Raw genomic sequence first — 27,506 nt, forward strand, 5'->3', positions numbered from 1 at the left:
GGGGCAGCTGAGATTGCTGTAGAAGCCCAGAGGTGCTCACGAGAGGAGCAATGATAAGAGCCCTCTTGATCTGGACCCCTTTGGAGACACAGCCTGGGGGTACCCAGGAGGAGAGGAGAAGTGGGCTGGGATGCGGGAAGCAGGTCCTTTCCAGTCCAACGGCCAGGCTGCTGCGTTCTTGCCATTAAACCAGTGCTGCACTTCAGCCAGAGGACTGTCAATGGGAAGATGGTAGTGCTGGGCTCCTGGCCCTGGGAGGTATTCACATAGGTACAGGACCCTGGCGGTGGGGCAGGATCTCAGGTGTTTCATGCCTGGGTTTAGCCTGGGCCCACCCCCACTGCTAACCCCGGACCCCAAGACAGCAAAGGCTTCTGCTTCTGTGGTGGGTTTGTCATCGGCCAGTCCAGGGTGGTCACGGCTGCCCACTGCAGTGTTGTAGGAGTGCTTCCCCTCTTCCTGCCCCACCTCTGCCCCACCTCCCCACTGCCTTGCTCTGGAGGCCCCTCTCGTCACTCTGCCCTCCCTCTGGCTGCCCAACCCCACTCTCACTGCAGCCCTGGCTGCCACTTTGTCATCCTGGGTGAGTACGACCGAGCATCTTGTGCTGAGTGCCTGGGCCGCAGATGGGAAAGGAAGGGTGGGCAGTGTAGGTGTGTAGGCCCTGGGGGTGAGGAACTCACAGGATGCCCTGGTCTAAACCCTGGCACCCATCATCCTGGGGGCCTGGGCCCACGCCCATCCTACACAGCCCCTTCCTGGCTCCACAGGCACCCTTCCTGGAATCCCACCACCATGAACAATGATCTCACATTACTGACACTCGCCTCCCCAGCCCAGTACACAATGTGCGTCTCACCAGTTTTCCTGGCTTCCTCAAATGAGGCACTGCCTGAAGGCCTCACATGGCTGGGTGCCTCAGTGGTGTGGGTAGGAACTTGGGTCAAAAATCTGGGGGGAAGGGAAGGGTAGGGGCAAGCCATGTGGGGCATAACCAGCCCCGCCCGGCCCATAGGCAAAGTGACTTGGGCACACCTGCGGCAGCGGGTTCTGCCCTGCTCACCGTGAGACGGTGCCAGCAGTACCGGGGCTCATGCATCACCAGCTCCACGATCTGTCAGGGGCCTCCTTGCGCCAGCTGAGCGCTGGCCCCCTGTCCTGTCCTCGGCACTTTCCTGTGGTACTCCCACCCCCCATGCAGACTTCTCCCCTCTCTCCCGCCAGGGTGATTCTGGAGGCCTGCTTGTCTGCCAGAAGGGGAACACATGGGTGCTCACTGATACGGTCTCCTGGGGCACCAGTGACTGCAGTGTGCCCACGCCTGCCATGTACACTCAGGTCAGCAGGTTCAGTACCTGGGTCAATCAGGTCACAGCCTACAACTGAGCCCACCACAGGCTCCGCTGGGGTCCAATAAATACCCCCAGTCCTGCTCTCTATTCTGTCTTCCTGGTTCAGGAGAAAGGAGAAGCTTTTGGGGGTCCCCCTCCCCAAGTGAACTCTGTCCTCTGGCCCAACACAGGCTGAGGAGTCAAGAACCTGCTAGACTAGCTGCGTCCGAGCTGAGCTCCCCACCCCCACCTCCTGAGCAACCCCTTGGTCCACAGCAAGGAGGCCGGGCTGTCAGAATGAAGCGGCAGCTTTCCCTGGGGAAGGCAGCCTGTTTATTGAGTACAGAGGATACCTTTACAGACTGAGTACACAAAATAAATAACTGCACATTCTCCATCCACAGTCCATGGCATCACAAAGGCCCAAGTCTCCAAACTTCCTCGGTCCTACTCTCAGGACCAGGTGCATCCTGGCCAAGAGGAAATAAACCCCCAGAGGCACCTGGGGACGTGGGGGGGATTCTGAGGACAGGGCACTTGGGCTTGCCACTGCCTTGTGCAAGGAGCACTGGAGACAGAGGAGCGGGTGTACAAGGCACAGGCGACGTGGCCCAGAGTGGTCTCTTTGGGCGTGGTTCCCACTGAAGGTGGCACATGCAAAAAGTTGCGGGCCTGGCCCAAGGGAACCCACTATGAGGAACTGAGAGCCAAACCCTCCCTGCTGGCAGGGGACCCACAATCCAGCTAAAGCTAAAGCTGGGCCCTGGCTCCTCCCCACCTGCAGAGAGCAGCTGTGGAGGGAGAGGGCTTGGGCTCCAGCCCCCGTGTGTGGTGGAGGGGAGGCACAAGACTGATGGGGGATGGTCGGAAAGCAGTCATCCAATTTCACCCACCTCTCATGGGGCTCCCTCCAGACGGAGATTCAGTGGGCCCCAGAATGGAAGGGTAATGCTGTGAAAAGAAGCAGGGAGAGGGTGGACCAAGCAAGGCCACCGTGAGGAGGGCAGTGCCCCCACACACTCAGGGTTCAGAGGCAGGTCACACAGTATGGCTAAGTTCCAGGGGGAGCTGCAACAGAAGCTCAGCAGAAGGGGAGACAGTTGAGCAGCCCCAGGACCCTCCTTCCTTCCCACTTCCTCTTGGAGGATAAAAGGAGAGCACAGTGGGCATTCCTAGGCTGTCCACATGTGTGCCCGACACTAGATGGCGCCTTCGTGCAGCTGCAGAGGAAGGAAGAGAGTGCCTGAAGAGAGGCAACAACCGGCAGCACCAAGGTTGGAACCAGGGCTGGTGCTGGAATCCGGATGGGGCTCTCCCTCAGAGGCCCCCGTCCTTTGCTTTGACCCAGGTGCCCCATCCCCCAGGTAGCAGCAGTGGGGCTCCTTTTAACCCCCCACAGTTGGGAAGGAGGCACCTGGGGAATAGAAAGAACGGGCATCCAAGGGAGAGAGTGAGGTGATAGGAGGCTCTGCAAAGAAGGCACTGAGGATGGTGGGCTGGTGGTGGGAACCCTCACAGCCAGAGGCTGGAGCCTGGAGCAAGCCCACTACCAACGCAGCCACACAGTCCAGAGGGCCAAGGGCCACTCCACGGCCTTCCCACGAGAGATCCTGGCAAGTTCTGGGGCCAGGTAGGGTCCCTGGGGACACCAGGAAGGAAGACAGATTTGGGCTGGGAGGTGGAAAACTGTTTAGACTTAGCCAGGGGCTGAAAGTCCAGCCAAGGCACAAGTTATGGGCCTACCTGGGCCTCTCACTAGAGGATAATCATGAGGGTCAGGATGCCATAAAACATGCGGGCAGGGGGTTAGGGAGGAAGGCTTGGTAGGGGAAAGGGAGTTCCAGAAGTAACTGTCCCAAAGAGTCCTGAGACCACAGGACACCCTCTAGCTGGCAGTGCATGCCCCTTTGGTCTCGGGGAGAGCCAAGAAAGAGGTGAGACTGAAGGCCAAGTCCCACCCTTCCCCCAATGTACACCAGAGCACTTGTCCACCAAGAGGAGCACCTGTGCCAAATCAGGTTCGGGGCTCATAGGGCCTAGGACTCCCTCCGCTCTGTTGCACCAGGTTCAGGCCCAGGGTGAAGATGGGGACACTGCAGGCACAGAGAAGGGGCTGGGGCCATTCACCTACCCTGGACCATGCAGGTCTATCTCTAGAGAGGCCGCTGGCCCCAGCAGTGTGTGGCCCGGCTGAGGCCCGCCACGTCTGCATCCTGCTGGTAGCTCAGCCGTTGTACTGCTGCTGGTAGCGCAAGTTGAGCTCCCGCAGCTCTCGCTCCCGCACTCGGCGGGACTTGTTGGAGCGTGTTGAGCGGCTGGACCGTGTGGACTGGGCAGATTTAGTGCTCTGGCAGCGTGAGGAGGCGCGTTTGAGGAGGTTCTGGGAGATGGAGCGGTGCAGATTCTTCATAGACGAAGAGGCTGCCATGCTCACCACCCACGGATGCCTCAGGGCCTGCAGTGCAGTCATACGGGCGCCAGGGTCCACCGTCAGCAGGCGGTCAATGAAGTCCTTGGCCAGATTGGACACACTGGGCCAGGGCTAGAGGCCAAGGACAAGCATTAGAGCGAGCACACTAATCACTGCCCTCCCCAGGACGAAGATGTCACCCACACAGCACTCAAGACCTGTCCAGCAGCGCTGCGCTCGCCCCCAGAGAGGCACCGCCCCGCTTCTCCCATGTAGATTATTCTGAGACTCCCCTTCCCACCCAGTGCTGAGCAGAGGCTACTCTCCAGGTGACATGGAGTGTGACAGGAGAAGGTCCCACCCCTCCCCAAGGAACAAACTTCTAAGGTGCCGTGGACTCAAAGCCTAGTTCAAGGAGGCAGCCCCAGTCAAGACCACCCATCCTACCCTAGGACACTACAACTCAGGGGGATCTAATGAGAATGACCAAATCTTCCACCACATCTTAAGCTGCACTTAAGCTCCCATCCCTGGACACCCCATTCCAGGCCACTTCCTAGTCCTTACAGAGAGGGCCTGTCCTCTCTCTAACTGAAAGAGTGGCCAAAATGATTACTGCATTCTCTGCATCAGCCTCAGCCTCTCAGCCATGGAGAGAAGAGGAAAAAATTCAAGGCAACTAGATTTCTTCACCTGATGGGAGGGCAGGGGGATCGCGGGAGCCCAGCAGGGACCGGGACCCTTCTCAGGGGTACTTCTCACGTCTGCATGACTTCCCTAAGTCACACAGCACTCCTGGCAGTGTCCTGTACCAGCCTCATCTTAGTGTATTCTTTCCTCAGCACAAAGCCTGCTCAGCTACATGCACCCACAGCTGCCTCATCACAGCGACACATCAAGCAGTCGTCTGTCTCCAGGTCTCAGCCTGCACAACCCTTCACCTGGCTGAATCCCCATTTCTCAGGTTAAAAGACATTTGCTCATACTCCCTCTTAGCCCCCAGTGCTAAACAATTATTCCAACAATTTCAGGTTTACTGTGCTCATTAGAGCATGCTCAGCTAGTCATCAGTGCCTATTGCTGGGTATAAAGGAGGCACTCAGCAGATAGAGACTCAGTGAGTAAACAACCCACGCATGGCACCTGATGGCAGCTGCTTCTAGGACATGGGGCTCAGAGGCCCAGGCCTCAGGTTACTCTGCTGAAGGAGGGTGCATGCAGCACTGCTCTGAGCCCCTGCCTCTCTTGGGAGCACTCTGGCATGGGGTCTGACAGTCTCCAAAGGGTAGGTGGCTCGGACTTTTGCTGAGCCTGTTCCAGACGGCTTGGTTGGGAAGTCAGGGAGACCATCACCCTCCTTTCTGCCAGGTGAGAGGGTGGTCTGCTTGGTCTACCCCATGATGCCCTTCACCTTAAGGAACCCCTGAACACACACACCAAGGGACTCAGGAAAGTCTGAGAGCCCACACTTGGGGCAGCTGCATGTCCACCCAGAAGATGCTTTTACACACCATCACCACCCTGCTTCTGGCTTCTTTGAGCTCCAACTCTTCCCCAAGCCCTTCCCCACTGATGCTGATGTACTGATGGGGGGCAGGGTGGCAGTGGGTGGGGAGGGGTAGGTGACAGAGAAAAGACCCATTTGGAGTCCTGAAGATAGGATGGGACAACGTGGAGTTGTTATCATTACTTGCCCTTTGGAAAGCAAATCTCACATCAACTTCTACTGAGCCAAACTGGAAGAAAGTGACTGAAAGCCCAGGTTTCTAAACAGCTACCTACCAGGGTCCTCCTCACCAATGGGCCAGCTCCTAGTGATTCCTGGGGAGCTACTGGCCTCCATGAGGCGGGCAGTTAGGGATCCTAAATCCTGTACTAAGAGCAGTGAGGGAGAGCAGGGAGCAACAGCCCTCCCACACCGGCAGCCTGGTCCAGTTTCCCCACAGGCGGGCCTGTGTAGCTCGGGGCTCCAATACTGAGGCCGACATGCAGGGGGACTGGACTGGATGGACTGGACAGCTGCCACGCAGCTCCAGGCTCACAGTGCCAAAAAGCCCGGGGTTTGCTGCTGCCACCTGAACACAAGCAACCACTGTGAGGGGCCAGCCAAACTAGACCCCAGACCATCTGCATCCCCGTCACTCATTTGAGAGCGAGAAAAATGAAGGCATAATGCGGCACAGATGGACAAAGCAAACCCGGAGCTGGAACGGCTGGGTCATGGGAATACCTGGGCTTGTGCTGCCCTTTTGTGGTCTCCAAGAAAAGGAAAAATCACTGGGGAGCACGCTGCCACTCAGCCTGGCCTGCTGGTGGGACAGCTCCAAGACAGGGCTGCAGCACAGGCTGGCCAAACAGGGCTGGGGCATGGACTCTGCCTTGGCCCTCGGTCCAGTCAAGCCAGAAGAAAGGCAGCTCCTCCTCAAATGACAGAACAAACAAGTCAGGAGCCTGAACATGGATGGATGGGAGGCACCCCCACTTCAGATCCATACCCCGGCAAACCAAGGCCCCCTGCAGCTCCGGACCAGTCCAGGGCGGTCTCAGAGGCGCCTCTCCCCAGACCCGTACTGGGGGCTTAAGCATCTTCATCTCCAAAGTGACACAACTCACACCAGGCATCACCTCCTGCTGCTTGTTGCCGTTAGCACCAAAGAGAGCCCAATTGATTGCCCCGCCTCCTCCCCCCAGGCGCTTGCCTCTCCAATTACTGTGTTCTGACGGCACTGTGAGGAATGCCGATGGGCTCATTAATCTGAGGGCCAGCACACCCTCGCTGGCAGTGCCCCCCGCCCCCAATCTTTGAAGAGCTGTGAGTAGCTGAGCCAGATGGGTCCCTTAAGGCAATGTGACTTGAGTTATCCCGTCCTGAGAGCCAGATTGTGCAGTGGCACCCAGCCTAACCCTCACACACTGAGGAACTTTGCAGTGGGAAGCCAAACAGGCCCAATACAGAAAGGTGGTCCCCAAGCCAGCCCCCTGACAGAGGGGCAGGGGCTTATGCTGACCTCCAGAAGAGTGACCCTTTGGAGTCCCGCTGAAGCCTCCAACGGGGCTCACAAAGGAAAAGCAAGGCTTTCCACACCCACACCTGGCCACGCTTCTAGCCAAGTCAGACTCAGCACCTCCTAAGAAAGTGATCAACACCTGCAGACCAACCCACTTGCCTCCCCAACATGCTCGGGCCTCTGCAGCCACATGAGCCATGTCTGGCAGCATCTGAGTGACCGGCCAGGTAGCATTCTGTTCCTCACATGCAGCCAAGTGAGGAAAAAGAAAAGGAACATGAGATGGGACTTCCTTGGCATTCCAGCAGAAAGGGGCACGGGTCTGATCCCTGGTCAGGGAACTAAGATCCTGTGTGGCCGCATGATGCAGTCAAAACGAGAAACAGAAAAAGGGCAACCTGTCATGCCCTCCAGTTTCCACAGCTCTAACTGCCAGCTGCGGGTAAAGGATGAACTCTTGCCTCAGTATACTTGGGGCCAGATCAAGGACACATACGGGCCTCAGGTGGGTGGTAGAAGGGATAGGCCCCAGGTACCACTGGCCAGTCTCCCAGAGGCTTCCACCCGTTTCTGGGCTGGCAGAGGCATGGAAAGGAACATCACAATGTCAGCCTGCCTTGGCCCCAGTCACTCCAGTCTCCCTCTGCTGTGGGACCAGAGGACAGCTGCAGTCCTCTGGGTGACAGCCCCCATGCTTCTGTCCACTCTCATGAGCTATGCAGGCGAGGGGCCCGGCCCCGAGAGGACGACGAGGAGAGGCTGTAGGAAGAAGGGCATCACCTCCAACCTGTTTCTGACCAGCCAGCCAGCCACCCTTCTTCTTACACTCTAACTGCCAGAGTCCCTGCAATTCCCGATACTGTAACAGCACAGAAACCAACAGGGTGGAGAAAGGACCTCACGCATGAGCACTCCCTTAGCAACTTCACTCGTCTTCATGGCCCTGCTTCTGCAGAACCGTTCCCTCCTGGTGATGCACAGCAGCAGAATCTGACTTTCCCTTTGGAGGGGGCACCAGACTGGAAAGGGCTTCCACTCTGGCCCAGAGGCTGCACTTCCTCCCGCCCCAGCCTCACTCACTCGCTCCAGCTCTACCATCACAAGGGCCCAGCAAGGATGTTACCTGAACTACAACCAAGTAGCTAAGTCCAAGGGCTAAAGCATGAGAACAAGGACCAACCAGCTCTTTTGGCTGCAGAGGGAGGAGGAAGATGCTTCCTTCCAGCAGCAGGCCCAGCTCACAGAGCTCACCCAAGATTCCCTCCAGTAAGTGGGTCTGACCACTCTCAAGCAAGGGGAGAAAGAGGTCCAGTGTCTCTCTGGGATGGCATCTGGGTGACAGACTTAAGTGATGGGCTGGAATGCCCATGACCTGCATTCTAGGTCCACCTTGTCTGCTCAACATGGAGAAATCACAGCCTCACTTTTAAAATGGAGGAACTGAATGAATGCTAAGTGTTTTTGAAGGCTGGGTTCTACGAAGATGGCTCCCCATCTTTTTTTCCCACTTGGCTGCATGTGAGGAACAGAAGCAGAGCTTCTGACACTTAAGCTGTGTTGATGTTCTGACCTCCACGGGTTCTTTTCCAGCCCATGACGACTCTGGGGAAGGTTCCCTGGCAGAGGAGGGAGGCCCAGCAAAGAGGTGCTGGGGGAAGAAGGGAGGAGAGAAGCCTGGGCTTTGCTGCCATGACTCAGTTCTTCCCTCAGCTTTGTCTCAAGACGTGTTTTCAGCTCCAGCACTGCCGGCCTCAGAGGTCCCCTTCCTGGAGTGACTCGAGCCTGAATGAGAGCAGGCAAAAGGGCATAAAGGGAATTCTGGGAAGTGAAGCTTCAGGCTTTCTCAGGAGAGCAGAACTGTTAATATGACAAGAACAGCACACTCTGTCTGATGTGGACCATGAGGAAAAATGTTTTGAAAAAATCAGCAGGATTAGACACTGTGTGGCGATAGAGCCCGCACCTCCTCCTCTGAGCAAGACACTCACATCCTGGTGTCTGGACTTCCAGACCAGATAGAACCCACCATGCTGGGGTGGGATGTGGGTAGGGGGACCTGAGCAGCAGAGAAAGATGTTCAGGGAAGGAGTCTGACAGGAGAAAAAGAAGGAAGATAATAGAGTTTTTTTAAAAGGCAGAGAATCTCGAAGATAAAAATAAAATAAGAAAAGGCGTGACAACTTAAAGGTTACCAAAGCTGTGTTCTAAACTTGAGATGAGTAACGAGATGAAATTCTGCGCCCCCACGTGTCCCTGCCCAGAGTCCGCAGTGTGAGGACAGGGATGGGGGGCAACAGGGCGCAAGTCAAGAGTGAGGAAGGGTGCTGAGTGCTGGCCTTGGAATCGAGGATGTTGACAACCTGTGTCAGTGACCAAGTGGTGTCTGCTTTTACCAGTGTCCTAGAACAGCCCCTAAAAGGTTCTGGATTTCAGAGCCAGCTGCATAACGGTCTCCTCTATCTCCACTCATGAGTTCTGCTGAAGTGAAGTGATTTCCAAGGCCCACGCTGGCATTTGTTTTTTGTAAAACTTCCTACCATTCTAACAATTTCTGAGGCAGTTTGAATCCTGGTGGCTGTCAGCATGTCATCCATACCGTGGCCTCTATCCCCAGAGGCCTGTGTCTCTGCAACCCTGGGTGCAAATGATTCGGCGGAGGGCAGGCACTTGGTCTGCGTGTGCAGGCAGGAAGAGTGAAGAGATGAGGTGACTCAGGGCCTCTCTGGAGTGAAGCTCAGGTCTGGGCATCACCCTCACACTGGGAGACAGGAACCTCTGAAGAAGAAGAGCTTGGAGAGGTGCGGCCACGCAGGGTGGTTGGATCAGGTCATCATTAACCACCTCGGTGGGGTTGGCTGGGGGATGAGTGTGGGAGGTCGCAGCAGATTTAAAGAGGTCAGCATGTGGGAGCAACCGCCCCATCAGCTTCCAGAGAAACTCAAGGGCTTAGAAACAACAGGGCCTGTGAAACAGCAGAGCTCTGCAGGCGGAGATAGACAATGTGAAGAGCAGGAGAGGGAGGGGATGGATGCGGCACCAGAAGCTGCTCCAAACACAACCCACGATAAACCCCTTTGTTGAAGAGACCTTGGCAGGGGGTGGGAAACAGCAGTGATGAAAGAACCTTGGGGTAACAAGGTGCCGTAGGTGGGCAGAGTAAAGTATTTTGGCTAAACTGGCTTAGTGCAACAATGTGGGGAGATGGGCATTTGCTTCTGCCAGCACAGGAGGTGAGTGTGTAACCAAGGCAACAGTAGCAGAGAAGACGGCAGGGCTCCAGGGAGCCAGTGGTGGGCCAGCGGCACACATGAGCCCCTACCCACATGGACAGTGGGGACACGAGGCAATTAAAGGCGTCTAGTAGAATCCAAGCACAAGCCTGGAAATCCACCACCTGCCTCCTTGCATTCTGCTCTGCTGCCTGTAACGTCAAATCTCCAGCTCTCCCATGGCCCCTGGCCGCCCTCCCCACAGCTCCCAGGCAAGGCCCTACCCTGCTCCCCTGCCAGCTCCCTGTTGGAGCACGTGAAGCAGGCTGCACGAGCAGCCCCACAGGCTCTGGCCCCCTTTGCCTGGAGAGCAGGACACACCACACGCTCCACACCTCATTTTATCTTCGACATCCCAGGGGAGAATGGCACATGTCTCAGTTGCTACGAGATGCGGCGGCGAGCTGGGATGGTCTCGTAAACGTCCACTCTGGCTCTGGGCAGTCACGCTACTGCAGGGCTCTCAGAACAACCACAGGGTGCAACTCGCTGGCCCTGAGCAGGTGTCCCTTGGCCCAAATGGATGGATAGTCAGCCTGCAGCCCAGAAACGCCCCCCTGGAGAGCCAGCCCCTCACCAACACAATGCCCCGGGGAGTGGCAGGTGGGCTTCCTCTCCCACTGGGGTCCAGGCCCCTGCCTGGCAGCACTCACTCTCCTAAGCAAGGCTCTGGGAGGAGCTCTGCCCAAGCCCACCTGTTCCTGGTGCCGTCACCTGGGCCCACCCACAGCTCACAGACTGCCCAAGCAGAGGAGGGTGACAATTAAAAGCTGCTAAATGTGGCAGACAGCAAAGCTGCTGATGGCCTCACTCTGTCATCAGTCCCACAAGAACCTCTTCATCCATCCTGCCTCTAGGAATAGAACTCTTGACAAAAGCAATGACATTAGGCCCACAATGTCACATTTCATGTCAAGTGAATCACAGCATCTCCAAGTTGGTGGGACCATAACAGCCCTCTAGTATGGTCTACAGATGGTGATTCACCTTCTGTGTCACTCCTTTAGCAGCAGCTGCGCCAGATCTCCTGGGGCTCCTGTGAGAGGAAGCTCCTTCAAGGTGACTGTGTCTCCAACCTGCTCTCAAACTCACACAGGCCTTCCTCGTATCTGGCCAACCTGTCTCCCTATCACTTCCAGCATGACCCCAGCTTGGCCCTCTCCACTCTAGTACCTCCAGACACTGGACAAAAATTCAGATTTCTCCTCTCAAAATCACCTGCCACAGCCTTCTCGTTCTCAGAACTCTGTTCTCCCAAGATTCCTGCATTTGCTTCTAGGAAGGTTTGGCCAACCCCCTAACTGCATCTCCAAGAGGTGCCCCACTTCTTCCTGGGGTCCAGTCCCAGAAAAGAACACTCCAGGTAGCAGGTAGCAGGTGTGACCTCGTCTGCCTGACAGTCACGTTTGGGTCCTTGCCCAGGGCATCACTGACAACCACTGGTGCTGCCCTCGAGAGAAGCCGGAGAAAGCACTGTGAACATATGTGCTGATACACATGCTGTCCTCAGAAACCTACAGGCCGGGGAGGGCAGAGACGTCCACAGATGACGGCCTGGGACCGGGCGGAAACGAAGACTCCAGCAACACGCTGACGCACGCGTGCTGGGGAAAGCAGACTATGGGTCTGGGAAGGCCAAGAACTCTGAAGCTAAGAGGGCCGGCCTAGATTCAAATCCTAGTCCTGCCACCCTCTGTGAGGCCCTGGACAAGCTACTTCCTCACTAGCCTCAGTTTACTAATCTGTAAAACAAGGGGATTATACCACTGGCAAGATTATTGTAGAGATTAGACATGCTGGGTGTAGCATCCTCAGCCCTGTGCCTGGTACTCAGTGAGCTACATGATGGCGTGGGTTGGCACTATTTTTAATGGAAGAAATCTTTGAACTGAATAACTGAGAGCTGGTCAAACTTCTTAGGTTGACACTGGGAACAGAGGAAAGTCCTGAGCGGAAGCCTCGTGTGAGGAGTGAAAGGAACAAACGTCTCGGACCTGGATGGAGGGGAGTATGGGACCACAGGTTGGGGCTGGAGCATCCAGTGTCAGCATCGTGGGGCAGGTATGAAGGAGGCCCCACTTGTGTGCCTCCTTCCACCACTGGGCCCCAGCCAGGGCTGTCAAAGCAGGGCTGGACATACTCTCTGGGTATGAAGGCAGCTGGAGGTCCCTTCTAGATCTGCCTCATAAGATGATGCTCCTCCTGCAGCTCTGAGGGAGGGTTCTGCCCCACAACTCCTCTTCCCTAACTACGGCTCACGTGTACCATGTGGGGCCTACTCTCCGGAATCCCCGATCTGCCCCAAACATCCCCAGGACTCCAGGATCCCTCATTCCAAATGGGGATTATTCCACCAGCCCCCAGTGGGTCTTCCTCTGCGAGTCTTCCGTAGCACTTCCTAATGCATTTCCTTGCTATCGAGAACCTAGACGCCACCCTCCCACCTAATGCTTGGAATCTCCAAGGAATCCCTGGCACTACAAAGCTCCCAGCAACACACACAGACCCAGCCCGGCCTCATCAACCTCTGCTCTATTGCTCCCAATCATCTCCTGTTTATTCTGGAGCACACTCAGCAACACCCCCTTCTCTGAGCTTCCACCTTCTCAAAGCCCACCTGCTGAAGGATGTCCTCTATTCAGGTCCACAGAAACCACTGAGTCTGACAGAGGGCTCAGGGACAGAAAGGAGCACACGAGAGGGCCTGGTACACAAGAGAAACCACTATAAGGGGGCAGGGTGCCGCTCAGAAAGGCACCAAGTGACACGGGACTTACCGTCAGAAGAGAAATGCACACCTCCCAAACTCGCTGGGCTCAAAGTGGGCAGGCCTTTACTTGCACAAGCAACTAGATGCAAACCCCCCTGTAAGACTGTCCTTCTTTCTGACTCAGAAACACCTTCTTATTCAGAATGCCTTCATAAGGGTGAATGACCATCACACAGTGTGACTACTTCACATAGTAGAAGATAGGTGGCTAGTGAGGATGGAGGCAGAGCCCAGTGCTAAGAAGGGGGACCAGTTCCACCACCTGACGGGAGCCCCATGGCCCATGTTCCAGACCGCAGGCCTGTGCTGGAACATGCCTGCCAACAAAGGTCCATTCTGTGCTCACTTCCTATTCCTCGTCTTTTCTCCTGGGCAATCTCAAGTTTCCTGGGGATGGGGAACAGGCTTTTCTGTCTCTGTGTCTTCCCCAGTGCTGATGGGTAGGCATGGACATTCTTGTCCATGGGGACAAGGACAGAAAGATGCCTGGTCTCCAGCTCAGAGCCTGATCTAATGATAAGGCCTGCTTTCCTAGTGAACATCCTGGACAAACTCCTCCCAGCCCAGAGCTCTCTGCACATGGTGGTGGAACCTGCCCCTGGGGCAGCCAAGCTCCTGGGAACAGAGAGGGGCCACCAGGGCTGTCCAGGGATTTGCCTCTGGAACTGGGAGCTGTTCTCAGCTTCAGATGAAGAGTAGTGGGGGCCAATGACTGGGTAGTGTCCCCCTCTCACTGGGAGCCCAACTCAAGCCACGTGACTGCAGTGGAGCAGGAAGCAGAGACTTGAGACCCAGACTGTGCCCACAATCCCCACCCCATTCATTTGTCATTCTCTCATCCTCAGGTAATCAATAGCCAGTTAGCAAGACTCTGCAAGGTCCCATTAGATAAACTGCCTGATCAACAATTGCCAGAATCAGGAACTCTTGGGCAAACCTACAGACTTTTGGAAAGTCTCTCCTTTGCTGCCAACTCCTGGGAAACCTCCTTCCCTCCGTAGCTTTGCTACACCACACGGAGCTCCAAGGGCAAGCCAGGCAGGGTCCTGGCACAACAATGCCGCTGTGCGGTGGATTCCAGGTCTTCTGACCTGAGATGAAACCTGGCCCAGAGGGTGGCCAGGGCGGTGTCTGCTGTTACCACCCCATCACAGCTGGGGCTTCCCAGCCAGTGGGTGTTTGTTCTATTGAATCCATTTGGAACAAGAAAGAAAACGTGAAAAACTTTAGGTAAGAGCTAGAAAATGTCACCGTTTCTCCTTCATCGTGGTCAGCACAGAGTTGAAGAAGACAGTTTCCCTCCCTTCCTCACATCACCCTGAAGTATGACCTGGGGACCCCCCCCAGGGAAGGCCGGCCCCCAGGCCCACAGGAGGGAAGTCCCTTACTGACCACGACCACGGCCTGAAGCTGTCAAGGAAGATGATGGCATAGGATCTCAAGTGCTGAGGGCACTTTGCCTTCAAGAGGCTTCAGGGCGACTCCTGTAGGAAATGCTGCTCTGGGTCAACCGGTTGAGGCTAGGGAGGAAAGCTGGGCTGCAGAAAGGGGCTAGTCCCAGAGCTCCTTCTGCTCTCTCTGGGCTGTCTGGGAGGCAAGAACAGCAGTGCAGGCCTGGGAGGAACACCGTGGGGAGTCTACAGTGTCCCTCCCTGCCTTGGCAGAATCCTGTCATCAGCAAAGCCTACCTCATCTCCCACGTAAAGCCACCCCACCTACTTCTCTTCATAGCCTCCCCAAGTGCACCATTCTATCCAGCTTGCCATGCTCGACGTTTCCTGGGGTGAGCCTTGTCTCCTACCCGATTGGCACCCTGCCTGAGGACCAACTAGTTCTTACTCTTTCGGCACTCCCTTCGGCTTCCAGTAGTGCTGAAACCTAACAGATCTTGTCAGGCATTAGGATTATCAGTGGATCCAAAAACACAAGACTAAAGGCCGCCCGGCCGACTTAGGCCAGGAGGTAAGCATCTGCTGGCTTAAGTACGAGGTCCTGCTTAAATTATACTTCAGCATTTTAAGATCAGATTTTCTGGCTTCTCTTTTAAAAATTGGAATGTCTGGGTGCGTGGAGTCCTCCCTGTTCTGTGGCAAAACCGGGCTGAGATGAGAAGCAGCTGTTCCATTAGAGAGGGCACGGTCACAGGCTAGCCTGAGGCCGCTGGAGCAGATGCGGGGGACGCCCTGCTCCGCGGTCTCTCGGCCCACCTCTGGGCTCGCCTGCAGCGGCAGTGCTCTCAGCTGACAGCTTCCCACTGCCAGCGCCTGAATCTCTCTGCTTCCTTCGCCTGAGGACTTTCTCCACCACTAGCTGACATGCAGAACAGCCTGGAAGTGCCAGGGATTTAAAGCCTCAGTGAAGAAATGCTCAACTCATACAACGGTCAGCAGATGAAAACCCACCCTCTTTCCTACCCCTCAGTGGGATGATTCTGAGCACGTTCTGCGTGATTATTCGCAGGGCGCCCAGTGGAGCTGAGTTCCCTGGGCCATAGCAGCTGTCCATTCCTCCTTGTACCCATCATGGTGTTTCTCCCTTTCTGCCTCACGCTCCCCACCCTTCACTTGTGCTTACTGAAATCACATCCCAATTAAACTATCTGCTCCCAAGTCCTTGTCTCAGGGCTCAACTTGGGAGGAATCCAAACTAAGATACCCTACTAGGCTCACTTCATTATTTCTACGTCATCTGCCTGGCCCCGCAAACATGGTCCCAAGAGCATGTCCACCCTGATCAAGGGCTGCCTGATAGGAACCCCCACCCACCCAGGGCCCTCCCCAACATCCCTGAGATGGGGAAGACTCACCTCCCCCGAGTAGCTGTACTTGCCCCGGAGGATCTGCCGGTACAGCCGGGTGCGGTTGTCATCCTCGAAGGGCATGGTGCCACTGAGCAGGATGTAGGCGATGACGCCCAGTGCCCACATGTCGACAGAGTTGGTGTAGGGTTTGCGGACCAAGACCTCAGGGGCAATGTACTCAGGCGTGCCACAGGTGGTCTTCATCAGGCAGTCATCACCCTTCTTGCGGGCACTGGCCAGGCCGAAGTCAGTGATGATGATCTTGGAGTCGGTGCCAGGGTGGTAGTAGAGCAGATTCTCTGGCTTGAGGTCCCGGTGTGTGATGCCCAGTGCGTGCAGGTATCGGACGCCGTCCAATACCATCTGTAGCACCCGAGTGGCGTCGCGCTCAGTGAAAGAGCCCTTGGCAATGATGCGGTCGAAGAGCTCTCCGCCAGTGGCCAGCTCCATCACCATATACACGCGCTCCTGAGTCTCAAACACTTCCACCAGCTGGATGATGTTGGCGTGGCGCACCCGGCGCAGCACGCGCAGCTCTGACTCACACACCTCCCGCCCCTCCCGGTACTTGGTCTCGATCATCTTAATGGCGTAAGGCTGCCGGGTGGCCCGATGCTCCACTCGTACCACTCGGCTGAAGCTGCCTCGGCCGATCAGAGCTTTGATGTCGTATTTGGCCGTCACACGGGGGTCGAACTTGGCCCTGTACTTAGCTACCCTGGCCCTGCGTGGTGGTTCTGAGGGAGGCTCTGTGTGGCTGGTGCGAGGGGTACCAGGGCTGGGGTTTGCACCCTGACTGGCTGCTGGGAACCCACCTTTGAGAGGGCCAACGCTGTCCACCTCTGTGATGAAGTGCTTGTACACATCACTCTTAGTGCCACTGAAGGGCTCCACCTTCTTGACCAGATCCAGCTGGACATCCTTGGGCGGCTCAGGAAGGACCTTGCTTGTCCCACAGCCCATCACGGACACGGGGGCATCCTCTCTAGCGAGGCTGGCAGGACCTGCTCTGCAGGCAGTGCCCCATCTACACCTACATAGATGGAAGAAAGGACAACTCAGCAAAGCAGGGACATTTTTGAAAGGACCCCAGCCATCCTCCTGACTCCCTCCCCCTCCGTCTCTGGATAAACCTAGCCTGATGACATGACCCTAATATGGTTCCCTGGAAAGGAGGATGGCTTTGGCCCCTGATTGCTCAGAGACCAGATGCCATGAAGGACCTTGATGAAAGACTGGGTGTGAGTTCCACGGTCTTGATGGACCTCTCCCTGGGTCTGCTTTTCAAGCTGCTCTTCAACTTCAAAGAGGAGCAGGAACACGCACCAGGCTCAGCTGTCACTGCCTCCACCCTCCCCCCTACTCTCCCTGGGTCCCTATCACAGTTGAAGTCCTGTGTTTTTTAAAGGTTAATATCATTCCTCTTATTACTCTGACTCATCTTTTCTGAAACAAGGGTGTGGCATGTTGGAGGCCTGTTCACCAACACTTATCACCCACTAGAGCGAGGAAAGCTGCTTTTCCCCAAGGCTTCCTCCCTCATGGATACTTTCCTGGCCCCCCAAGCCCCCTGTAGGGATTGACCCCCACCCTACTACAACAAACCACCACCCCCTGCCCTGGGTCTCTGCCCTACCTTCACTCTTCCCTGGACTGCGCCCACTACTTTGCTAATGCACCATCTTCACCCCAGTAGTTAACACCTTGTTCCTTGTGTGGCTAAAATGCCATACAAGTCCAAGCACTGGATAAAAATCAGTCCCGGTGAAATAGGGACCACAAGCCTTAGCACGCTGCCACCAGGGGGCCACCGAACTAGCCTGGGCTTCATTTAAGAGGCAGAGGGGACCTTGAGCTCAGAAAGGACACTAACAACTTCATCCAGATGAGACTGAAGCTGTGGATAGGTGCACTCTGCTTCTGTGGGAAGAGGATCCAGGAGCCTTCCCCGTTTGTTTCCTAGACAAAGATGTTCCAACTATTAACACCATGTGGCTAGTGGGGCCCTGGGAGAAGCTGAAGTGCTAAAGTACCACTTTCCAGAGGGTGCTTCTATCCAAGTTTCCCTTCTCAAAGTTTACATGAGGGCCTCATGGGTGAAAGAAAAAAGCTGAGAATGTCCTGTTCATGAGGACATACAGAACTGGGGATAAAATGATCAACTCAGATCAAGCATTTACTGAACATCTACTAGGGATACAAGAGTGAATAAGACTTCCAATGCAGGTTATATTTTAACATACCCCAAAGTATGTTAATACTTGGGAAATACCTGGCAAAGCCTGGTCAATAAACTCACAATCTAAATGAAGAGCAAAACATCAAAACTGGGAATTTCAACAAAACTTTCGTTGTAAGTTCTAGGCTTGAGAAACAACGGGGACACATGTAGAATGATACTGGGGTTAGGGGAAGCTTCGTGGAGCAGGTGACCCCTGCGCTGGATTTGAAGTGAGACTGAGTCAGGTGCGGAAAGGTGGGCATGTTGTTGCCGGCAGAGAGAATAACACACTCAAAGCCCAAAGGTCCAGAGCAGCACACTGTGCCTGGGCAGGGACAGTGTGGAGGCGTGAAGACAGGACTGGGGACTGGAGTGTTAGAAGGCCAGTGGGAACTAGGTTGTGGAGAGCAGCTCAAGTCACAGTGAGGAGCCAGCACCTTCCTGGGAGGTGACAGGAAGCTACCAAAGGGTTTACAAGGAGAGGTGATTCTGTTTCCAAAGAAATATAAAGCTGAACTGGGGGAGGGTCAAGATGGACTGAAAGGGCCAGTGAAGAGGGTGGCAGCCCAGACCGTGGGTGGAACGGAGAGCGGTCAGCAGGAGAACCGACAGGGATTGGAGGCTGGACACAAGGGTCAAAGGGAGGTGAGAACGCCACTCCAGTCTGTCGCTCAGGATCCTGGGCAGAAGGTGAGAAGTGCAGCAGGAAGGACAGGCTTGGGAAGCAGTGGGAAGGGTTCACTTCCGGATGTTTTGAAGTGGGGTGACTGGATGTAGAATCTAATGGTTGAAAAGAGCTGGTCAGGGTCAGAGACTCTGTGACTGCCCAGGGGCAACACCAACCCCTACCTGCAGCCCTGTTCAAAGCCCACAGAAGATCACAGGAAAGGCGGCAGAGAGAGACCCAGGGAGGCTTTGCTGGGGCACCATGAAGGCCACAGAGCACCCACACAGAGACCCTGAGGGGGATCTGAGTCCAAGATGGTGCTAACTGATCCATACAGCCAAGTCTCCCCAGGAACAAGCTTATCTCAGAAACATACTCAAGACCTTGATTACCAATCAGCCCATCAGCGAAAAAGACCAGAGATTAAGTGCTCAGGTCTTAATCAGTATGTCAATAAGACTCTCAGAATGAGACTTATTATCTTTCCTCACAGAAGAAAAGAGTCCTCAACCATCACAAGGCTTTTCTCATTCCAATGCCCAGGAGATCCCATATAGAAGCTTAGGAAATCACGTTTAAACAAAGGCATTTATAAACCACGTTCTTTTTCACAGAAGCCAAAGATTAGGACTTTGGGGCTTCCTTGGTGGTTCAATGGTTGGGACTCTGCACTCCCACTGCAGGGGGCTCAGGTTCAACCCCTGGTGGGGGAAGTTGTAAGGTGCGGCAAACAAAACAAAACAAAACAAAACAAAAACTGTGGACTTTGGAATTTTGCAGACTCATCTCTTTCTTCAGAGAAAATACAAGACTGAATGCAGTATAGGGCTACAGCTCAGGAAAAAAAAAACAGCTCTTGGGCCAGGATTCCTGAGGCAGAACACAGGCCCAGATCCCTAAGACCACATGGTAAGCAACACCTACCACCCTTCAGAGAGAAGACAAACTGCACAGGTGACCCCAGCACAGCTCCTCAAATGTCACTTCTTCCCAGTGGGGAGGCAGAATCCTACAGCCACAAAATAAATAACTGTCTCCAGATATTTCCACTGGCTCTTATGGTTTAAATGTGCATACCTAGTCTGGTCCTGATGAGAAAAACTAAGGTTTACAAAAGAAAAGGCCTGACTTTTCACTTTAAATTAGGGTAAGCAGGGATCTCAGGTCAGCAGTAACACAGTCAAGGATTATCCCTCTCTGACCTTCCTTCTTCCTTTCTGAGACATCATTTCTCTCACATTTGTTCCAGTTGGAAACATTTCAAAGATAGGCTGATGCTGGTACTCAACCTTCCCAACTACAGACTGAGAGCGGAGGAAAGAGGGTGCCAATTCTGAGAAGGGGAATTGCTGATGATCTCCAGATCATCATAGCTGCTCCACACTCCAATCACACCTGCTAAATTCTCTTTCCACAGCGGTTAGGTGAAAAGGCAAACACAAAAGAGGCTGGCAAAATTCCTGCTGGGAAGCAGGGCAGAGTTTTCCTGTCCTTAGCTCTCATGTATGTGTTCCCAGCAGAGTGACCAGGGTGGTGGTGAATGAAGAAAGTCTTAGGAAGTGACCTCCCAGGAAGGGCACACTATACCAGCTCTCACAAGTCACTATTCCATCTCAAGACACCAATGTCTGTAGAGTCGGTTTCCACACTTTCAACTCTGAAAGTGAAAAGTGAAAGTCACTCAGTCGTGTCTGACTCTTTGTGACCCCAGAACACTGGAGTGGGTAGCCTTTCCCTTCACCAGGGGATCTTCCAAACCCAGGGACCGAACCCAGGTCTGCATTGCAGGCGGATTCTTTACCAGTTGAGCCATAAGGGAAGCTCTGAGCTGGAGTCAGAGCTTCCTCACAGAAGGTAAGTGTGAGCAGCAGGTGTGCGCACTCAGCACTACTGTCCTCACTTACAGATGTGACAGGCCAGAAAGGCAGAAATTTACCGAAGCCACTCAGAGAGTGACAGCCGACACCAAACCAAAATCTGGTTCTCCATCCAGAGCTCCTTTTGCCAAACCAGAAAGACTCCAGAAGTGCCTGGGGCCCAGCCAAGCTCAGACTCACCAAGTCAAGGCCGTGATCCCTCCTCATACCACTCAGCTGGTGAATCAAAGAACCTTTACCATGGATCTTTTCTGAGGGGCGTGTCTTCTGAAACCTCCATTCCAGGTATGACCTGGGTCATGCTGCTCACTGCTATGCTCTAGATTATGTTTAGATCTAGATGTAACAAGTCAAGATCACCAGATTTGTCAGCCTCTTGAGAAGAAGCCTCTTCCCTCTTGAGGGAAGAGGACACTTCTCAGATTTCTAGAACTCTCTGGCTCCCAACAAAGTGGTGAAGTCAGGGCAGCCATTCAGTGTTTGTTAACACTGAGCGAAAGGTGGTCTGGTTCTTAGATTTCTTTTGGCTGCAGGGCAACAATTCCAGAACCTCAGAAATTTTCAAGTGACAGGAAGAGGCCAGACTGGCGGTTAGACCAGAGCCACTGTTTCTGGGCATCTGTATAAATGTCCTCAACAACAGAGGAAGCCGATGCTCTTGGGTCTGTTTGGGTCTTACGGATTGTTATCTGAACTCCAAAGCAGTTTGTTCATAAGTTGCCAGACCCATCTGTGGGGAGCTCAGGGTCGTAGCAGGGCACAAGGATAGATCCTGAAAGTTGTCCTGGCCACAGGAGTCTGCAGATGTCTCCCAGGCCGGGGCCCCTAGGCACCCTGTCCTCTTCAGTAACACATAAGATTGTTCTCAATGACAAAGCTTCACAACCTCTTGCCTGCAAAGATCTCTATATTCCGCTCTCGTGTTTTGAAAGGGTATCAAAATGAAGTAGGCAGTTATCTTTCAGGAATCCCAGAAATAAGGAACTGCTTAAAGCTCAACATTCAGAAAACTAAGATCATGGCATCTGGTCCCATCACTTCATGGCAAATAAATGGGGAAACAGTGGAAACAGCGTTAGACTTTATTTTTTTGGGCTCCAAAATTACTGCAGATGGTGACTGCAGCCATGAAATTAAAAGATGCTTACTCCTTGGAAGGAAAGTTATGACAAACCTAGATAGCATATTCTAAAGCAGAGACATTACTTGGCCAACAAAGGTCCGTCTAGTCAAGGCTATGGTTTTTCCAGTGGTCATGTATGGATGTGAGAGTTGGACTGTGAAGAAAGCTGAGCGCCAAAGAATTGATGCTTTTGAACTGTGGTGTTGGAGAAGACTCTTGAGAGTCCCTTGGACTGCAAGGAGATCCAACCAGTCCATTCTAAAGGAGATTGGTCCTGGGTGTTCTTTGGAAGGACTGATGCTAAAGCTGAAACTCCAGTACTTTGGCCACCTCATGCAAAGAGTTGACTCATTGGAAAAGACTCTGATGCTGGGAGGGATTGGGGGCAGGAGGAAAAGGGGACGACAGACGATGGGATGGATGGATGGCATCACCAACTCGATGGACGTGACTCTGAGTGAACTCCGGGAGTTGGTGATGGACAGGGAGGCCTAGCATGCTGCAATTCATGGGGTCGCAAACAGTCGGACACGACTGAGTGACTGAACTGAACTGAACACAGCACTTACTCAACATTCAAAAAACTAAGATCAGGGTATCCAGTCCCATCACTTCCTGGCAAATAGATGGGCAAACAATGGAGACCATGACAGACTTTATTTTCTTGAGCTCTAAAATCACTGCAGATGGTAACTGCAGCCATGAAATTAAAAGACACTTGTTCCTTGGAAGAAAAGCTATGACCAACCTAGACAGCATATTAAAAAACAGAGACATTACTTTACCAACAAAGGTCCATCTAGTCAAAGGTATGGTTTTTCCAGTAGTCATGTATGGATGTGAGAGCTGGACTATAAAGAAAGCTGAGTGCCAAAGAATTGATGCTTTTTGAACCATGGCTTTGGAGAAGACTCTTGAGAGTCCCCTGGATTGCAAAGAGATCAAACCAGTCCATTCTGAAGGAAATCAGTACTGAATATTCATTGGAAGAACTGATGCTGAAGCTGAAAGCAATACTTTGCCCCACCCCCCGCCCCCCCGCCCCGCCATGTGAAGAACTGACTCATTAGAAAAGACCCTGTTGCTGGGAAAGACTGAAGGCAGGTGGAGAAGGTGACGACAGAGGATGAGATGGTTGGATGGCATCACTGACTCACTGGACATGAATCTGAGCAAGCTCTGGAAGTTGATGATGGATGGGGAGGCCTGGCATGCTGCAGTCCTTGGGGTTTCAAAGAGTCAGACACGACTGAGCAACTGAACTGAACTGAACACAGCACTTCTAACCATCACGAGGCAAGTGAGGATAACAGGCAAGAGTCTATTACGTTAGATAAAAAACCCCTGACCCTCACATCATACACAAAAATAAACTCAGAATGACTCAAAGACGTAAATATGAGACAAAACACCATAAAATTCCTAGAAGAGAACATAGGCAAAACATTTTCTGATATAAACTGTACTGATGTTTTCTTAGATCAGTTTCCCAAGGCAACAGAAATAAAAGCAAAAATAAGCAAATTGGACCTAATCAAACTTAAAAGCTTTTGCCCAGCAAAGGAAACCATAAGGGAAATGAAAAATGAAAAGACAACATACTGTACAAATGTATAGACTGGCGACGCATAAGAAAAAAACTGGAGGGATATACACCAAATACACAACAAATTACTTTTTAAAAATGACTAATGTTTGCATCTAAAGACATGGTTCATTATTCACATCCACAATGCTTTAACTTTTAACATTGTTTCATAATAAGAATAGCTACAACTTTCTTTTTGGAATACAGTAACTCAGGATCCTATTGCTTATCAAACTCCAGCTACGCACCACTGCTCTACATGGTAATAATTAGTGAGCAGAGACTTCTGCTTTAGGGCTGAGATGAAAATTTTAAAGTTTGTCATGTCTTCATTTATCCTGACCCACAACTGCATCTGAGACATCTCACCAACTGCCCATCCTATCATCAGAAATACAGCCTCTGGCAATGTACCTGGGGGTCTCCTTCCAAAATGCCAAAGTTCAACCCACAATTATTTCCTGAGCTCCTGCTCAGGGCCAGGAACTCTGCCAGGGACTGTGACGGACAAAAAGAAGGCAGTTATAACCTCTGCTCTCAAGGAACTTACAACACAGATGGTTCCACATCAAGAGTCCCCTGATTTATTACTTTTATGATACCCTGCTAGGCCACTTCCAGGGCAGCAAACTAGAAGGGGGCCCTTTGTGACCATTTTCCTCCAACAAATGAAAACAGCACATTTTTCTACTTTAGCATCACATGGGATGCCATGGCAACAGAGGGCTGTACCAAGAATTAGCTCAGTGATGATCAAGCCAACACAAATTGGCTTAATACTCACTGAGTAAGATTCTTGGAAGAAAAGAAAGTTCAAATAAATAAATCTTTCTCCAGCTCTCAACAAGCAGAATTGTTTCCTTTCTTTCAGCACTGTATTTCTCAAATACTTCTCTGTGTGCTTCGGGTCAATGGAGCTATTCTCAGCTGTCTAAAAGCTTAAGGGTCAATACCTAAGCACAACTACAGCCAATTCGTACCACATACTTAGGAAGCACTGAAGATCAAAGCTGCCCACATAAAGTGCTCACACTTATTAAAATAAAAACCTAAACCGAAGTCTCACTCGTTTAACTATGAACTTGTGAGTGACAGGGAATCCTAGTGTGTATTAGTTCAAATTTCACAGACACTAGTATCTTCAGAGTATTCCATTCCCAGTGAGGCGCAGCTCTAGCTCAGTGTAAGAAGCAAACAGGTTTCCTGAAAGCTGCACTTTCTTTAGCTCATTTATACAACTTAATAGGAACTGCAATTAGACCTGGACAACATACTGAGTTAGCAAGCCCGCCCTCCTATGAGTCAGCAATCCAAATGTCTTCTAGGGGAACAGCCAACTGCAACTGCCCTCAGTAGAGGCACAGTTTTGCCAAAGCTTTCCTGGATGACTAGAAATTATCTCAACGAAATGTATAACATAAGGTAGCTTCCTACACAAGTCTCCATCTGAAGAGCAAACAGGCTTACTAAGATGAGATCCCCTTTTGATAAGGGATGAACTCTGGAAAGAAGAGCCATTAGTAAAAACAGTGGCTTTCATTTCCTGAGTTCCAAGTGTGCTAAGTGTCTTATATAAGGGCTTCCCTGGTGGCTCAGATGGTAAAGAATATGCCTGCAGTGCAGGAGACGGGGATTCAATCCCTGGGTTGGGAAGATCCCCTGGAGAAGAGAATGGCAAACCACTCTCTGGCAGGCTATACAGTCCATGGGGTCACAAAGAGTCAGACATGACTGAGCAAGCATCTTATATGCACTCTAACTCCTCTCTCCAACCACATAAAGTAGGTGTGATTACTCCTATTATGGGATGAGCAAACTAGGACTCAAAGAACCTCAAGATATCATCAAAGTCAAGAACTGAACCTAATTTTTTCTTACGCCAAAGCCCATACTTCTAACCACCAAAACAATGAGACTGCAACAGTTGTGTGTGCCACAAGGCACAGCTAGCCCTTCCCACTGGACAAGGTTGCAACCGTTTCCTGGTGTGATGACAAAGATCTTCAAACAAGGAGACCAGTAAAGTCATCTAAGGAGGTTTTTGCTTTTTGAGATATTTTTTGGCTATGCCAACAGAGTCTTAGCTGAGGCACACAGGATCTTCAATCTTCGTTGCAGCATGCAGGATCTTTAGTTACAGAATTTGAACTCTCAGCTGAAACATGCGAACTCTTAGTTGTGGCATGTGGGAATCTAGTTCCCTGACCAGGGATCAAACCTGGGCCCCCTGTATTGTGAGCAAAGTCTTAGTTAGCCACTGGACTACCACATGGAGGTAAGTCCATGGAAGTCCATGGGACTCTCCAGGGAAGTCCCACATGGAGAGTTTTTGGGTTTTTTTAAATACAGATTCCTACCAGGTTCCAGATACCCTGAATAAAAATCTCAGAGAATGAAACTCTTGAGTCTGCATTGTGAAAAACCACCCCAGGAGACTTCAGACCATCAAGGCTGCCAAGGCTACACCATCTATCACATGCATAAACGTGCATGTGCAAACAGGACATACACATTTGCTGTGCTCATCACAGGTCGTGGCCCCTGATATGTGCTCAGGGGCATAGCTGGATTTGTATGCATTCTTAAATCAGCAACCTATCACAGCCAAGTTAGCTTCTATGCCAGCAGAGCCAGACACTGAGATGCAGGCAGAAGACCCAGTCCCCAGGCCAACCACCAGATGACACAACACAATAAACTCCAAAAGTAGTCACATAAACTGAAGTACAGAGGAGTCAACAGTTAGGTGTGAAGGGAGGCATTTCCAAGGAAATTAAATCTAAGGTGGATTTTAAGGGACAGATGTAAAATCTCCATACTGGTGGGGGGAAAGAAGAGAACTGCAAAGTGAGAAAATTGCATATCTAAAGCAAAAGTGTATTAAAACATGAAGTTAAGGGCAGATTCACATACTTCCAACACCAAACTGTAAACAGGAGACAGAAGGGCCCAGGTGTTGACCTCGGGGTTATGCCTCTACCAGATTATGAAGAGACCTGAACGTCTTGCTTTAGGCTTGGCCTTTATCCTCTAGATACCAAGAAGGCAGTTTTAGGCAATGAAAGGACTTATTCAGATTTTCAAGTGGGAATTAGCACTTCACAGCTTCAAGGAGAGGGAGTGAACGTGGGGAACAGGATTTCCCCTGATAAAAGCAGAGGGATAACTGGTTTGCAAAGCAAGCGACCCGGCTCGACTTGGGTGTGCTCTTCCCCAGCCTGAACAAGGAAGCGACCAGCTGTCCCCCAGCCCTGGCGTTCAGTCGCAAAGGAGGAGGTGTGGAGTAGGTGCCAGACACGAGAAGGCAGTGAAGACAATCAGGTAAGTTCACCCTGATCAACACCGACTGGTTGGCCAGCAAGCTGGTCAGCTGACCACGTCCACCTGGCCCTGAGACGGGCTACTCAGCACAGCAGCATGTTCAAAGCCAGTTAAGCCGTAGACACTGGGGACCCCAAGCAGCCATAGCCTGGCCTGCTCCGCAGTCCCGTAGGCCCCGGCGCAGTCTGCATGGGCCGAGGACTTCGGGCATGGGCCGAGGGCTCCGGGCTGGGCAGGGATGGGCCCAGTGCTTCAGAAAGCGACCGGAGCTGCAGCTCGTCAGCCCCTCCCGCCCATGGGGCCGTCGCCCTGAGCTGGGCCGCCTCACCTCGCGCGGGCGGCGGGCTCTTCGGCGTCTGAGCGACTGTGCTGACCCTCTCCTGGCCGCGGGTATAGCCACGGCCACCACCGCCGCCGCCATCCTCAGGCGTCAGCGTCGTGGCGTCATCACAGCGCGCACTTGACGCCAAAACAAATCCCAGCCACCCACGGGGCGGGGCGGAGGCGGGCTCGGGAGAGGCGGCTACGCGGTTGGTTGCGCTCCAAGCCTGTCCTGCCAATCAACGTCTTAAGTACAGGGTCATTCTCATTTTCCGGAGGGAGTGTCTCTGTATCTCCAGGTATCTTGACCCTAGGTTTGGGCAGGCACCATGGGTAGTAGGGGGAAAGTTCCAAGATCCTGGTTCACGTGGAGGGCGCTTTATAGTGCGAGGTTGGGGACGTAGTACATTTTAAGAGGTTTCTGGAAGTGTCTCTGGAACTCCGCAAAGGATCGGTCTAAATGTAATTAAATAATCTGTATTTTTTTAAACTGCCGTTAAAATAATTCAGGCACTCAGATATGTTGAATTTGACCTCCATCACAGCGGAGTTGAAGTAGTTAACTTGAGAATCGGTGAAATTAGTTTGGGGCCAACTACAGAGTAACAGTTTTGTTTGGTTTTTTTTGTCCGTTTTAAATGTTATTTTGACTGAATTTAAGTATTGATATATCCTATAAAGCAAGTAGATTAAAGAAAAAAATGTTACCATTAACGATTCTATAGGATTAGAATGATCTACAATCAACTCAATTGGGGGTAGAGAGCAGAATATGTTAATAGATGTCTCAATAAAGGGGT

General features: G+C 52.6%; 1 protein-coding gene across 1 annotated transcript; it reads right to left on the reverse strand.

Annotated features, from left to right (window-relative positions):
- Positions 1–1,621: 1,621 nt before the first annotated feature.
- PSKH1 (protein serine kinase H1) lies at positions 1,622–26,828 on the reverse strand. Its single transcript, XM_027516207.1, has 3 exons — positions 26,714–26,828; positions 15,595–16,621; positions 1,622–3,873 (listed from the first exon to the last, which is right to left on the reverse strand). The coding sequence occupies exons 2-3, from the start codon at positions 16,549–16,551 to the stop codon at positions 3,556–3,558; spliced, it is 1,275 nt and encodes a 424-aa protein (XP_027372008.1). The 5' UTR covers positions 16,552–16,621; positions 26,714–26,828; the 3' UTR covers positions 1,622–3,555.
- Positions 26,829–27,506: the final 678 nt, after the last annotated feature.

Source organism: Bos indicus x Bos taurus, chromosome 18 (genome assembly GCF_003369695.1).
Source record: "Bos indicus x Bos taurus breed Angus x Brahman F1 hybrid chromosome 18, Bos_hybrid_MaternalHap_v2.0, whole genome shotgun sequence".
Classification (NCBI taxonomy): domain Eukaryota; kingdom Metazoa; phylum Chordata; class Mammalia; order Artiodactyla; family Bovidae; genus Bos; species Bos indicus x Bos taurus.